Source organism: Struthio camelus, chromosome 10 (genome assembly GCF_040807025.1).
Source record: "Struthio camelus isolate bStrCam1 chromosome 10, bStrCam1.hap1, whole genome shotgun sequence".
NCBI lineage: Eukaryota > Metazoa > Chordata > Aves > Struthioniformes > Struthionidae > Struthio > Struthio camelus.
In genome coordinates this window covers 7,138,469-7,152,857 of record NC_090951.1, presented here as the reverse complement: position 1 = coordinate 7,152,857, position 14,389 = coordinate 7,138,469, and the positions used below count along the sequence as shown (strand labels likewise).

The window sequence follows — 14,389 nt, the reverse complement described above, 5'->3', positions numbered from 1 at the left end:
ATTCCTTTATCTGTAGCATACATTTTAACTGGGCTAACAGATGACAGAAACTAGAATTAAATTATATACTAGAAACCCAGAGCATTCCACATTTGACAATGACCAAATGCAAAAGGAAAAAAAATGGGGCAGATCACTTAAAATTAATTTTTAGACTGTTTTAGGCAACAGCATGGTTTCAATGTCCCTCCCAAGTGGGATGTGAATTTTGTTTTTGAACATCTTTCCAAAGTTCTTTTTGTATTTTTTTGCCACATTAGGTTATCAAAATCCATTCTGGCATGTTTTCTAAGAGGGAATGCTTCAGTGCATTTAAAAGGAAGTCTGAAGTTTTGAGTAACTCAAAGCAGTTTTAGAGCAGATGCAAACTTTAATGGGGAGGAAGAGGAGGAGGAAGATCAAAGGTTGCACTTTTTTGCTTTCAACTCAAAAAAGTGATGAGGCAATAAAACAAAAGGATGAATGCCATGCCATAATAGTCTCCAAAAGTCCATTTCCAAGCAAAAGAAAAAAAAATAATTATACCATACATGACCAGCATGCAGGGTTTTTTATTAATATAATGTCTCTTTTCATAGTCTTTTGAAACAGTTACAGTTCATTGTTGCTAAGACAAAATAGCAAGCGTAATGCATGAGATGAGTATGGGATTCTAATGGCAGACTAAAGTCTCACGTTTGGCAGATTAAGGCCAAAACTCACATGAACACACCGAAGGTTGATGCAGGCTTGATTTTGGCAGGTTGATCTAGGTATATCTCTAGGTTTGCACAACAACGCTAAAAACTGATGGAACTCAGCAAGCTGGAGTCTAAAAATTTCACATTGTTTTTGTATTTTTTGTTTTTGTTTTGTTTTTTTTTGTTTTTTTATTTCTTTTTCTTTTTGCAAAGCTCAAATCTCATATGAAGAACTCAGGATGGCAAAAAAAAAAATCTGACTTTTTTGCACACAGCAAGCTCAAAAGAAAAAAAAACTCATGAACTTAAAAATATATATATATATAATGTGGATGGCAGGTTTCAAAGAAGAGCAAGCTTCATATGAAGAACTGAGTTGGTGGCGAGTTGGATCTTTTAAATTTAAAAAAAAAAGCAAGCCCCCACAAAAATAATAAAAAAAATAATAATAATAAACAGAAAAGAAACTCATGTAGAACTTGAGGTTGGCCAACAAGGAGCCAGCCCACCTTAAAAAAAAAAACACACAAACCCAAAAAACAACTTTGTTTTAAAATTGTTTTGAGTTTTTTTTTTTTAAAAAAAAGTAATACAAGGTGGCAAGCTTGGTTGTCGCTCTAGCAAAGCCCCCAACAACAACTCACACGGAGAACTTTTAGTTAAGGTGGCAAGGCTGTGGGCACTCACATGAAAAACTCTGGAGAGGAAGGGTTGTCGCTGCTGGATCCGTTTTCTCTGAAGCCATTGCTGACCAGCTTCTCGTACTTTTCCTTGTAGGCGTCCCTCTCCCGGACCAGCCTGGAGATCTCCTGCTTTAGGTGCTCCACTTGCTGCAGCAGCTGGTTCTTCTCCGACTCGAGGACGTGCCGCTGCTGGACCCTCTTGAAGCGGCAGGACTGGGCATAGCCCCTGTTTTTGAGGGTCCTCCTCTTCTGCTTGAGGCGGATCACCTCCTCCTTGCTGACGCCCCGCAGCTGCCGGTTCAGCTCCCGCACCGACATGGTCACCAGCTGCTCGTCCGAGAAGCGGTCGTCGAAGTGGAGCCCCCCGGCGCCGCCGCCGCCGCCCGGGCCGTGGTGCGGGTGGTGCAGCCCCCCGGCGCCGCCGCCGCCGCCGCCGCCGCCTCCTCCTCCTCCGCCGCCGCCGCCGCCGCCGCCGCCGCCCGAGCCGGCGGCCGAGGAGGCGGAGGAGGGCGGCGCGCTGCCCGGCGCCGCGGCGTGCGGGTGCCCGGCGCCGCCGCCGCCGCCGCCGCCGCCGCCGGGGCCGTGGTGCGGGTGGTGGTGGTGGTGGTGGTGGTAGTGGGGCCCCGCGCCGCCCTGCGCCGCCGCCGCGGCGATCACCGCCGACACCACGGCGGCGGCCGAGCCCATCTCCTCGCCGGGCACCGAGCCGCCGGCGCCGGCGGCGGCGGCCAGCTGCTGCCCTCTAGCATAGCCATCGAAGGCGCCGGGCAGCGGGTGGTGGCTGCTGTTGATGAGCGCCTCCACCGCGTCCTCGGGGCTGAAGCCCAGCGCCTCGGGGTTGAGCTGCTGCGGGTAGCCCGTCATCCAGTAGTAGTCTTCCAGGTGGGTCTTCTGGTCGGTGCCGGAGCCGGGGCTGGGCGCCGAGAAGCTGGGGGACGGGGGCACCGAGCTGCAGGGCGTGCTCATCGGCGTGGAGGAGAGCGAGCCCCCGGCGATCAAGCGGCCGCACTGGCTGATAATGCGATCGGTCTCCACCGGCTCCTTTTTCACTTCAAACTTCATCAGATCGAAGTCATTAACATATTCCATGGCCAGGGGACTGGTGGGCAGGTCGGAGTTGCTCATTGCCAGTTCTGATGCCATCCTTTTGCTGCTGACAGTCCTCCAGAAAGGGTGCACTCCGGCAGCGAGGGGACTGCTCTGAGTTGCCACCGGGTGAGCCAGCTTGATTTTTTGCGGTATCTGGTCTCCTGCTCTGTGTCCTGCCTCTCCCTCGCTCCGCCAGCCCCTCGCAACCTCCGCTCCGATTTGCACCGGCGGCTTTTTCTCTCGCTCCTTATTATCCTTTGCAGAGTCTACGGTGCTGATGATGCATCAGAGCGAGTGGCTCTTTCTATTCGCCTTTTGCATGAAGGGTGTTTTTTTTTTTCCTCCCTTCTCTCTCTCTCTCGCTCGTCTCTCTCTCTCTTTTGCAGCTTGCAAACTGCAGCTGGTACTGTTAGCTGTTGTTGTTGCAAGTAAAAAAAAATTTTTTTGCTTTTGTTTTGTTATTTTAACACTTCATGGTGTCTTTCCTCTGGTCTTTTTCATGCAAAGTGCAAATCGAGAAGAGAGGTTCATCGGGGAAAAAAAAGGAGGAGGGAAAAGAGACCGAAGACAAAAAAAAAAAATCAAAGTCAATATCGCAACCAAAATAATAATAATAAAAAAGAGAGAGAGGAAAAAAAACCTCAACCCCAAAGCTACAGCGAGAAGATGAAAAATATTTTAAAGGTTTCATCCAGCAGGAGAGTTTAAAAGCATTGCAGAGTTTTATAGCAGTCCTGACGTCAGCTTTCAATGGGAAATTGACTCCGCGCGCGGACCAATGGGCTGCCCCGCTCCCAGCCCTCATTAGCATAATAGTATAGAAACAAGGAAACTTTTCGGGGCTGTCAATCAGGGCCGATCAGCTGACTGTCAGCTGGGGAGAGCCTTTAACTCCTGCCTGCCCGCGCCGCGCCGCGGGGGCGCTGCGCTGCGCTCTGCGCGCCGACAGCTCCGCGAGCCGAGTCCTGCGCTGCGCTGCGCTGCGCTGCGCTGCGCTGCGCTGCGCTGCGCTGCGCTGCGCTGCGCTGCGAGCTTGCGGCAAGCCCCAGGCCGGGCCGGGTCCGCGGCCGCTGCCCTCGGGAGCTGCCCGGGCAGGCGGCGCAGCCCGACGGCGGGGACGGGCTGGGGGCTGCGGCCGAGCGCGGGGAAACTTCGCTTCGCCGCCCGGGCGGCAGAGCCGGGGGTCGGGCGGTGGGGTCCCGCCCGTCGGGGGGGCCGGGGGGGCAGAGCCCGGGGGCAGCCCGTCGCGGTCCCGCCGCGGGCCCCGGCATCCCGGCGCCGCTCGCAGCCAAGGGTTAAAGCCGTGCCAGGCACCGATACCTGCCACCGGCCCGGCCCTTCCTGCCCTGCCCCCACGGCTGCCTTTGTCGGAGCTCCGTAACTCACCGCGCCGCGCTCCCCCGCCGCGGCCGCTTCAGCTCGCTGCAGTCCCCGCGGCCGGGGGCCGGGGCATCGCTGTCCCCTTGTCCCCTCCGAGCCGCACAGCAGCCCGGAGCCGGCCGCGCGGCTCCCGCGCCCTCCGCCCGGCACCCTGCCCCGCCGCGCTTGGCCTTGCTGGCCCGGACTAATTAATTTAATACATTTAGAACTAATTGTATTTACTTTAACCTTCCCCCACCCCCTTCCTCCAGCCCCCCTCCGCTGGCGGGGTGGGGGGGGGGAGGGAGGGGACGGGCCGGGGCGGCGGGGGGGGGGTGGCCGTGGACGCCGACGGCGAGCTGGAGCTGGCGTGCCAAGCGGCGGCGGAGCGGCTCGGTTTAAACCTCGACAGCGCCATCTCTCGTCGAAAGGTCAGTTGCGAGGCGGTCCCCGTCCGGTCTGCCGGAGCGGCAGCCGGGCCGAGCCGGGCCGAGCCGGGCCGGGCCGAGCCGTCGGGGCGGCGGCGCGGGGCGCCTCTGCTTCTGCCTCTGCGCCGCCGCCCCGACGGCCCGGCCCGGCCCGGCCCGGCCCGGGTGCAGCCCCCCGACCCCGCCGCGGCTTGGGGAAACACCCGGTCTCCGAAGCTGCCGGGCTCGATTTTCCCGACCGGGCTTTATGAGAATATCGATAGAATTAAAGTTACTTGTAATTCCGTGATAAATGAGATGTCTCTCGTAAGTAAGATTAAGTGCAGGGCTATAAAGTTGTTTATCTGAAAAGTAATTCTCAGAAACCTGACTTCTGACACTTGGTCATATATTAAACCAGCGTCTTGAACATTGTACTTCAAATCCTCCCTGCTCCCCTTGCCCGGTCCCTTCCTCCTTGGAGTTTGCTATTTATAACTGCACGCAGGGTATTACTTCGTAGGTGCAGGCAAGTCTCTGGGTAATTTTTCACCGACTGTGAAAATCATCATTTGCAATAGCCAAAGAATCTCTGCTTAGGAAATAGCACTTGGCTAGTGGATTTGCAAATGGATAACATCTTCTGACTATGCCATTATCAGTACGAGTGCCAGCACTAACATCTGCAAGTCATACGGCATGTACTGTTCCTGACAGCTGAAAAAGGTAGGGCATACTGCAAAGTTAGGGAAGATAACTACATCTAGAAGGGACCACAGACACAATTCTGTAAAGCTAAAAATGCCACCAACATCACTGAAAAAATTACTGCACAGTCCCCAAAGGCACACACACACACATGCACACAGAGCCCTGCACATCTGCTAGGTTTATCTTACAGACTGTGGTTCCCGACAAACTTAATGCAACTCAGCCACTCAGGCTTGCTTCCCCATTTCTTCCCAGGGCTGGAATCAACAAAACTTACAGGCTCACAGCATAAATCCCCAAAGGACAGTCCAATTCCCGGTATTTGTTTTTTTTCTTGAGCAAGATGAATGTGGTACTGTATATCACTTAACATTCTCACCTACGTGAGACATACGATGTCTGCTAATATTTTTAAATGAAAAGGGTATTGCTTTCCAGAATGTACAGTTGTAGTATTTCACTTGCCCATTTGATAGATGTCTCTGGAAATGTGTCTTCAGCCCCATAAACTAGTTTGTTTGGACATGAGCGTTCAAAGTGCTACATTTGCAAACTAGTAAATTCACTGAGTAAACTCTGAACTATAGACAAAGAGTATGAGATTGTGTGAGCTAATGGGTACTGGCTCTTAATTGATACCAATGTAAGCAAGTGCTGCAAATTAAATTGGAGCTCTGACCTACCAGAACAGCAAGCAAAATTATTAGTTGTACAATATTGTTTTTGGGTGATTATTACACAGAACTGCCACACCAAAATGTCTCTGGTGTTCAGCAAACCAGAGAAAAAAAGATTATTAGCAATTTTTGGATAACCTTCAGAAGCAACATTCTCCTCCCTACACTATACAATTCTCATTTTAGTAGTATTTTTCTTTATTATCTGGGTATTCACAATGGGTGTCTAAACATTTACAGTCCTCTATTAACAGTGTTTCTTTCACAACAATCACACACTTTCATTTCAATTAGAGCTATTCAGTCTTCAGTTTTTCCACAATTATCGCAGGCCAATTCCCCCAGACTGCTCCCTTTCCCTCGCGCGGTTTGCTACAATCCTGCCCTAATCCCGGCAGAGCGGGAACTACGGCGTCCCTTTCACAGCCTCTCGCGGCGTCTTGTCTGCGAGCATCTCGGCTCTCAGCATAACGCGGAGCCCTGCTCGCCGCTTGCGCCTGACCTGGTTCACGAGCTCGCAAACTAGCGTATATTTATTGCAAGAGAGTTTTCTGACAAGCCGTGCAGGGGGGTGTGAAACATCCAAACGCGCGCGGCTCGAGCGCGCAGCAGTGTCTGCAGGAACGCCCGTAGCGCGCGTGTGCCTGCGTCTGTCTAAGGCGAAAGGTTTAGAAGAAGGTGACATGCAGGTTAGCGTTAGATGGACTCAAAGTGTAATTCATTATAACCTAAGCACATATCAGGAACAACACGTTAAGTACAGTTACTGCTCCTTTTGTTTATCTAGTGTCTTATTTTATGGTGCAGAACTAAACAGTGTCCACTGAATTTTACTATGCAACCCACTAAATTGATTTCAGGAAGACGTCTTCAGAGTAACAGAACGATAAGGCACAAACTGCTCCTAGGTGCAGGGCTAGATAAATCCTTTTAACAGTCTTCAGATCAGTTAACAGGGTAAGTAAATCACGTATCACTGTTAGCAGATTTATGGGAGAGAATTAATAGAATCAGACGAGATAATCTGGTAGGGATAAAATTGCTGAGGAAACAGTCCTGCCTTATATTTGAGGATATGAAACAACAGTCTGATTACTAGGAGTCATTATGGATTGGTGAATTATGAGCTAAATCTTCATAACAGTAATTCAGTATTTATTAATTCTTTTCTCTTTAAACAACTCACAGACGCAAATAAAAGCCTCTCTCTCTTTGAAGACACATTCTTTATATATTTTTATTGGATGTAATTTACTATTTGCATTACCTGTATTTACTTCATAATTGAACATTTTGCATTCAAATTTATGTAATACATTATGCTTGAGAATAAATCTCTCCCTTATTAGCATAAATAGTCACTTACCTCATGAATTACTAACAAAGTTCATCGGAAAATATAGGTATATTTTTTATTAAGTGGAATACAAACATATGTACAATAAATTCTGATTTGCCAGTAGTGTTAGAGAAACATGTAGCAACCCTTGTATCGGAGAAGAGGGAGAAGCAAAGTAGAATCAATTAATAGATATATGACAATGATTTCTTCTGTCAACAGTTTGTTTATTTTTAACAAAGAATTAGTGAGTAAAAGGTTTACTTTAGAAGCAGCAGATGAAAAAGGATCTCTGGAGTGAGTTCTTCTCTCTGCGCTGCCCCAATACTTTTCCGATGGACTGGGATAACTGAGGCTTTGGTACTGCAGTCTTTACGATGACTGAGTTCCTGCTGATCCCTTCCACCCAGGGAAACGCGTGTTGCTCTAAACTCACTTTTAAAAACAATTCTGTCTTTCTCTTAATCCTATTTTTATGCTAGGCTTTAAATCCAGATAATCAATATAATTTAGGCCCATCCTGCAGCACTAATTCAACCCTACTTATGCAAAAAAAAAAAAAAGGCAGCTATTGACTTCAAGAACTGCAGGATTGAATCCTCGATCCCATTGAAACCAATGACAAAACTCCTATCGATTTCAGTGGAAGCAGGATTGGGTCCTTGATGTTAGCAATTTGTTTATGTCAAAAGGTTGGCACTGCAAAAAATGGAAGACATCAGCAGATCTGCCGGCAGGAAATAAGGTCTGCTCCCCCAAAGTCAAAGGCAAAATTCCCCGTTAACTGATGATGGATCTCCTTTACACTCGGGATTTATCAGCGTGATACATACTGTGTGCTAACTTGCATGGATATTTTGTCTGGATGCGTAAAGCAAGTGCCTGGGAGCATTCAGATGAGCATATCTATAAATGTAGCACAGCAAAATGAGCTACTTTTGTCACTCTGGGTTTTTCCTGAGCCTGGTACAATCCATTTTTGTGGCTATAGTTTTCTGCCCCATACACATCTAATACTGCTCTTTTATTTCAAGGCTGAGAAAAATCTTCCTTTTAAACTCATGCTGAGCATCAAATTGGACTCCACTTGCAGCTGAACATCTTGGCTGTCTTTCCCTTTCCTCCATCAGCTCCAGTATATTTTATGTTGAATTCTCTGTTAATGAAACCTGCTTCTCCTCTTTCTTCTCTTTTCAGTTTTACATTAATGTTACTGAATCCACCAGGCTTGCCACCTTTGAAGATCTCTTAAAACTGGGCAAAAGGGGGGAAAAAATTGTTTTCTTTTCCAATACAGCGTCCACTTTGGCCAGTCTGCGCAGACCCTAAATACACCACCTCTATTCATTTTTATTTAAAGTTTCCATTGCTAAATTAGAAAAAAAAAAGGTTTGAAAAGGCACACTTAAACACATATCTTAATTGTTTCTGTGCAGTATTACTCCATTTTCCCCTTAGCAGCCGAGAGGGCTTGCTTTTCTCCTCTAGGAATTGCGAGGTATTAACAGCTGCTTCGACTTCATTCCCTTTGAAATGCCTAACAGCCACTATATGGGGAGACCCAGCATCAGGGCTACACCTGAGCGCGTGAATTTATTCTGTGTGCCCTGAGTCAGAATGAAGTGGCTGCCCTTTAGCAATCAGAATATTTTCATAGCTTGCTTATAATATTCACAAAACATTAGAAGTATTCTGAGTAACTTTGTATGATCCAGAAGCATTTTCCTCTGTCTGAATGGAGGACGACACAGACGTGCAGCTGAAAAGCTACATGCAGCTCTTTCAGAGGTGTCTAAAGGTTGGTGTCACAAGGTCTGTATTGTGCTTGTTTTATGATGCATGTCCTAGTTTACTAATTTTCATGAATGGCTTTTGCCTCAGTTTAAAAATCAGTAAAGACATTTTGATGCCAAAAATCTATTTATCTGAAAGAAATAAAACTTAAAATTGCAATAAAGATTTTTATCAAGCTTTCTGGTGGAATTTATCATTTATAACTTGAATGATCATGTTAAGTTATATAAGGTAGTATTTGCTCTGGAATTAGCTGAAGTGGGTAAATAGAGAATCTAGTAAAAATTCGTGCACCTTATTTATCTGAAAAGTCCACAGAAACTGAAAACTAACATTAGTTAAGGGAGGAGAATAGGGAGTTATATTAATGTTATATATCTGAGCTGTCCCAGCAATGTCCTGTGATATGAACACTGCCTTTGTATCTTTTTTAGGTCAAAAAAATCATTGCTTCTTTTCCCCCTTCTGCTCTGCATTAAGTTGTTGCAACAGTAAGGAACAGCCACAATGGCAGCATGAAAAAATACGGGAATGTTGTATGCTAGCTCTTTCTTAAAGTCAAACGTCGGTAAGTGGTGAGGAGGGTGCAATTTTGAAGTGATGTTTTGATGTGTAACTGTACAGGTTGAAATGGTCTTTCTGTACTCAGAGTTATGAACTCAAGTAAATTTTAAACAAATCTGTGATTTAACGTCTTGACAGGAGAGATGGCACAGACTCATTACTTTCGGGTGATAAACTGTGCTGCCTGTGATGGGCTGAGCGCCATGCCCTCGGCTTACTCCGTGTAAACAGTAAAACATGATAACTGCTTAAAGTAACGGATGGGGTCTTTTGCAACACAAGGTTCTTGGCTTACATGACCTAAAAAGGCTCATTATAAGAGAAAAGGGCTGGCGCCGAGCCTCTCCAGTCACTCAGAGCTAGCTATACCAGCACAGTCATTCGCAGCACAGGAAGAGGGGTGTAAAATGCAGCCAATGCCAAACGGGAGCTTTTCCACCTACTGTGCGCTCAAGTTGCACTGATAGAAATGGCTACAGGAGGTGCAAGGTTAGAGCGATCGGGTCAAAAAGGCTGCAACAATAACGAGAGATACTTGAAATAAAGATCGAGCCGGGGCTGATGACCGCAGCCCAGACGCAGAAGGGAGCTCGGCACTCGCTAAACCTGCCACTGCTCCTGAGCAAGGCTTCCTTACCCCTAGAGAACGGGCAGCGTACTCGCCCGCGCGGCAAAGATGCCGCCGACATGATGAGGGCTGCAGGATGAAAGGTGGTTATGAGCGCAACGCACTATAAATCCAAACCCCAGATGAGCTGTACGTATGAGAGCACATAAGGATCTTAGGTTACCGCCAACCTTTAATTATCTGACCGAATCTGGCCTAACCTGCTTATCTTCCGAGCATTCGTCACGGGGTTTTGGCAGGAGGAGGTGTGAATGAGTACTAGACAGTTTTGGAGCCAACACCTTTGCCACTCAAACTGGCAGGAGTCGAGGCTTAATCATGGGTAGAAACCGGGGGGGATGGGGAAGGTATTTCCCCCTTCCTCGCCTGCCCCTCCTTAACTGATCCAGCTGACTACGTCTCCTACCCTCTCCGGCCAAGGTGAGGTGACTCTCCTCCCATCCTTTCCCCTCCCGTTCCCCAAATATTACAGCCAAACTCCACCTAGAGCCAATGACGCCAGGTTGGATTTCTGTGTCAGGAGCTTGGCTGCTGCAACTGTCTTCTTGACTATGTAGATATAGCAGCATCTGTCAGAAAATCTATGTGAAAACAGTACGAGTGCCAGCAAATGGAAACTGTAGCTTTCTAATCAGCTACATTTGATTTAGTTTGATATATTTAACTTCTCCTTTTTTCTCCCACTATTGGCAAATGCGTTATTCTTCCGCAGAAATGAAAACAACCTGCAATTTACTGGGTTGCTTTATAGAGTCTTGGTGCAAAGAAGTGTATGTCATGATGACATCTGATATCTTTCAGTGTCATTAATTGTCTTCAGCCAGAGAGGGATGGAAAGTCTTATGCCCCCTTTTTTCCTCCTCCTCCTCCTCCATTAAAATTAGCTCACCGCTATGGGAGCTCTAGGTAGATCCAGTTCAGCTTTGTCTCCATCCGGAGCCTGGGTCATTCAGAAACTTTAATCCTTAACTAAAAGGAAAGGATAAAAATACCCATGAAATTAATTTTCACACCTGCAGTTGGAATTAATAATGGCAACCAGAGTGGCATCCTATTTCAGCTCCCTTGAGGTGACTAACAGTCCTGGTCATTAATATAATACCAACCACCAGAGGAATTCACTGTCTGAGGGATCTACCATGAAAAACAAATGATCCCCAGAGCTATGCCTGCACAATGGAAAACGGCTTTAGTCATGTATTAGTCATTTTATCACAAGATTGTATTTTTTGCACCATGAGCTTTGCTCTCTGATATTAAAAGAGAACAGAGTAGAACAGCAGCATTTGACTTGGTAATTTGCACATAGATTTTGATTATGTTTAATCTTCCTCCCTTTAGAAGGATGTGTGTAAATGACTAAGAGCAATACACCAAGTCTTAAAAGTGTGGGTTTTTCATGCAAAATTCTCATGTGTTTATTACTGTCTGCGCTTAGAATCGGTCCTGGCACATGTCTGTGAAAGTGTGACACTTGTACTTCATCTAGGTAAGGGAGTGGTCTATTATTAAAACACGGCTTGATTTTTTCCCCAGTTCTGCTTCTCCCTTAATTGCAAGGGATGAAATGTGTCGAGTGTCTGCTTCACTCGGCTGGGAATCGCCGTCCTGCCACTGCAATTTCCCAGCCTTCAAAGATGACATGCAGCTAGCAAACTATAAAGCCAAGCAACTGCGCTGTGACTCTGAACTTCCTTCAAAAGGCATTTGCTTCTACTGCTGGAGCAGCGTTAGTACTTCAAGCAGGACGTGGAGTAGGTATGCACTCGAATCCTTTTGCAGAACCGTCTTTCAGAAAGAATTTATCTAATGATGTCTGTTTAATCCTTCCCTAATGGATGCACATGAGATGCTACAAGTATCTAAAATGCAACCACCGCTTTCAGCATTTTTCTCCTCTGCTCTCAAGACCAGCTTTGCTCGTGAAAAGCAAAAAAACTATTGCCTGTGCCCCAGAAGCCACTTGCTCGAGGTGCCAGCACGTTCGTACACCTACTACTCATGGTGAAAAGCAGATGCTATAGTGCCTCTTCTTAAAGCAAGGCCTGAGATGTCCTGCACGACAAAACACACCGATCACGCGCTCCCTGCAGTTACTCCTCTGGGCAAACAAGAAGCTGTGACCGCATGATATTGCTGGAGGGGATCTTTCCGTACCTGAAATTGTCTGTTTAGTTCCCAGAAATACTAACTAGTTTGAAAGATACGACCCGGACACCAGTACTTAACTTGGGGTACAAAGGGGTTTAAGGGCTTTAGCAATGGTAGATCTTATTTATTTGCACAGCGCTGGAATTAGACTGATAGCGAGATCTGGAGATACAGGATTGTCTCCCTGCAATTTGCGCAGAGATTTCAGCCGCTGCTTTCCCCCCGCCTCCGTTTACAGCATTTACTAGAGCCAGTTACTGTGAATATAGCCCATGTTATTCCCTGCGGAGCGGGAGACAGGTAGGGCAGTTTCTCTCTTTATTTCTTCTTGTCCCTTCTCCAGATTTACACCTTACATAGTTGTTAACGTAAGTATTGAACTACTTAGGGACAGGCCACATGTAGTGGAAGGTTAGCACTTTTTGGTGTTACTTTAGCCCCAGCAGGTTTAGAGTCCATCTCCTGCAGTCTTTTTAGCAGTGATTTTTTTTTTTATCTGCCTGAAATTCAGGGTTCAGCTTAAAGTTGATTTCAGCAGCACTTGGCTCTATCCTTTTGCAGCTGATGACCCAAAATAAAGCACTAGGAGCCACTAATAAGAGGGGTGATATACCATAAAGTTTCCACAGTTTTCCACACTACTCAAATGTCCTGTTATTAGTAAATCTACCCTTGCAGATTCAAAGGAAAGATACACATCATGCCACATTATTCTGCAAGTACGGCTGGGAATGCAAGGCTGATTCTATAGCTGGATGCACACTGCTGCAGTGAAGAATCGGGATGCCAACACCTCCATATCACCAAAATTAAACAGGTCAGTGCAGTTGACTCTATCAAGGTCAAGTAGTGCCTTGAATTGTAAGTGTCTGGGGCAAGGTACCACACGTGAACCCTAATATTTGGTCACTCCAGTGCTGCAAAACCTTCTTGGTATATGGAAAAATATGCACCACCCTGTCAACTCACTACAGCAGTTGCCAGCTGCAGAGATTAATTGTTAACCTCCTCTTCATTTTCTATGGCTAAGTCAGACAGGTAAACACCCCATGCATGGGCCTCAGCAGGGCAAACTGTTGTTAGACCAGCAGAGGAGATTGATAGTTCCTGAGGGTCTATCCTTTCATTTCCCCAGGGTACCCTTCCTCAGAGAGGATTTTCCTGCTTGAGTAGGAATTCCTTTCTGACTGCTGGCAAGGAACCCACCTGGAGTTCCTGCAATGCCTATTTGCAGCAAAGGTGCTACAAAACTGCAGATACAATCTCAGAGTAGTGCTGTTACCGGATTTCCTAATGGAAAATAAAGAATTCGGTTTTAGGCTTCCCATGGCTTTTCTGAAACGTAACTAAACTTTACATTCACAACTATCTGGAACTTGACCTTGGGGTCAGAAGTACAAGCATGAAAAGAGCACCTTTTCTGCATACACGGGAAGGACTCGTAACCCCCATCATTACCTTCTCTACCACCTGCCTTTAAACAATAGGGAGGCTTGGAGACCATCCTCCTCCTTTTTTAGTCTGTGACAGCAGCTGGCAGGATAGAAACAGGGCTTCCAGTCAGGTGCATTAGCTCTTTCATAATTTTAAACAGAAAAATGACTAGACAGCCTCCTGCAGTGTGAGAGGCCGCAGGGAGACCAGTGGGCATCACTGCTTTGCTTCTGAGAGCAAACGGGCGCTCATCAGGAGGAGCTGTGACCAAATTTATAAGAGAAGCAAAAGGGCCCCTTTTCTTCTCCAGACTTTTGTCCTACAACCAAAACGCGTCAGAAGGATGTCTCTGTTTCAGTAACGTGATGGGAGTGAGACAGCGTTAGCCTCCCGTCCCGCTGACTTCCAGAGAAAGTGTGTTTCAACTCTAATGTGATTAAATTTCCTGAATCACAGTCCTGCAAACCCAGGCTGAGAATCTGCAAGTCAAGCACCTCTTACATTGCCACCCAGACTGTAAGGATGGCGACAGGAACTTAACAGATAGTTTTATTGATGCTACTCAAGAATTTTGCCTCAGCTGAGGCTGAATAAAAGCATAGGACCTTTTTTCGGCATTTGGCTCTTCATTTGGGAACTTCAGCTAATAACTTACTTTCCTTCCTCGGTTTCACAGGTCTCCTAACTAATATACTGGGATGCATGAGCTGCAAAGTCCAAATCCAAACTTCTTCAGAGGCTTAGAGTGGCTGGGGCAAGGGCAAAATTACAAAAATAAAGACAATGAGAAGTGGAGGACTTGCTATGAGGAGGGAGCTCCCATAGCATATTAATGCTCTTCAGCATCAGCAGCCAGGCAGTAGTAGACAGACA

At 46.8% G+C, this 14,389-nt stretch overlaps 1 protein-coding gene and 1 long non-coding RNA gene across 16 annotated transcripts in view; one reads left to right on the top strand and one right to left on the bottom strand.

Moving 5' to 3' along the window:
- The window catches only part of MAF (MAF bZIP transcription factor), a 194,578-nt gene extending 190,593 nt beyond the window's left edge, over positions 1-3,985 (bottom strand). For 7 of the 9 annotated variants that reach the window (XM_068956321.1, XM_068956323.1, XM_068956319.1 and 4 more), the window contains exon 1: positions 1,368-3,322. In XM_068956321.1, coding sequence (XP_068812422.1) covers positions 1,368-2,506 — 1,139 coding nt within the window. In that variant the 5' untranslated portion in view covers positions 2,507-3,322. Of the gene's footprint in view, positions 1-1,367; positions 3,323-3,838 lie in introns of those variants that run through there. The other 2 variants (XM_068956327.1, XM_068956328.1) reach the window with 2 other exon arrangements.
- A 123-nt stretch (positions 3,986-4,108) lies between these two features.
- LOC104140636 (uncharacterized) lies at positions 4,109-14,125 on the top strand. Of its 7 annotated transcripts, none has more exons than XR_011143342.1 (4): positions 4,121-4,242; positions 8,664-8,743; positions 9,174-9,307; positions 11,468-14,125. It is a non-coding gene; the product is annotated as an uncharacterized lncRNA (long non-coding RNA). The 7 variants fall into 7 exon arrangements; XR_011143341.1 differs by having other exon boundaries at positions 4,122-4,242; positions 8,661-8,743; XR_011143343.1 differs by having other exon boundaries at positions 4,122-4,242; positions 8,661-8,757.
- The last annotated feature ends 264 nt before the right edge of the window (positions 14,126-14,389 follow it).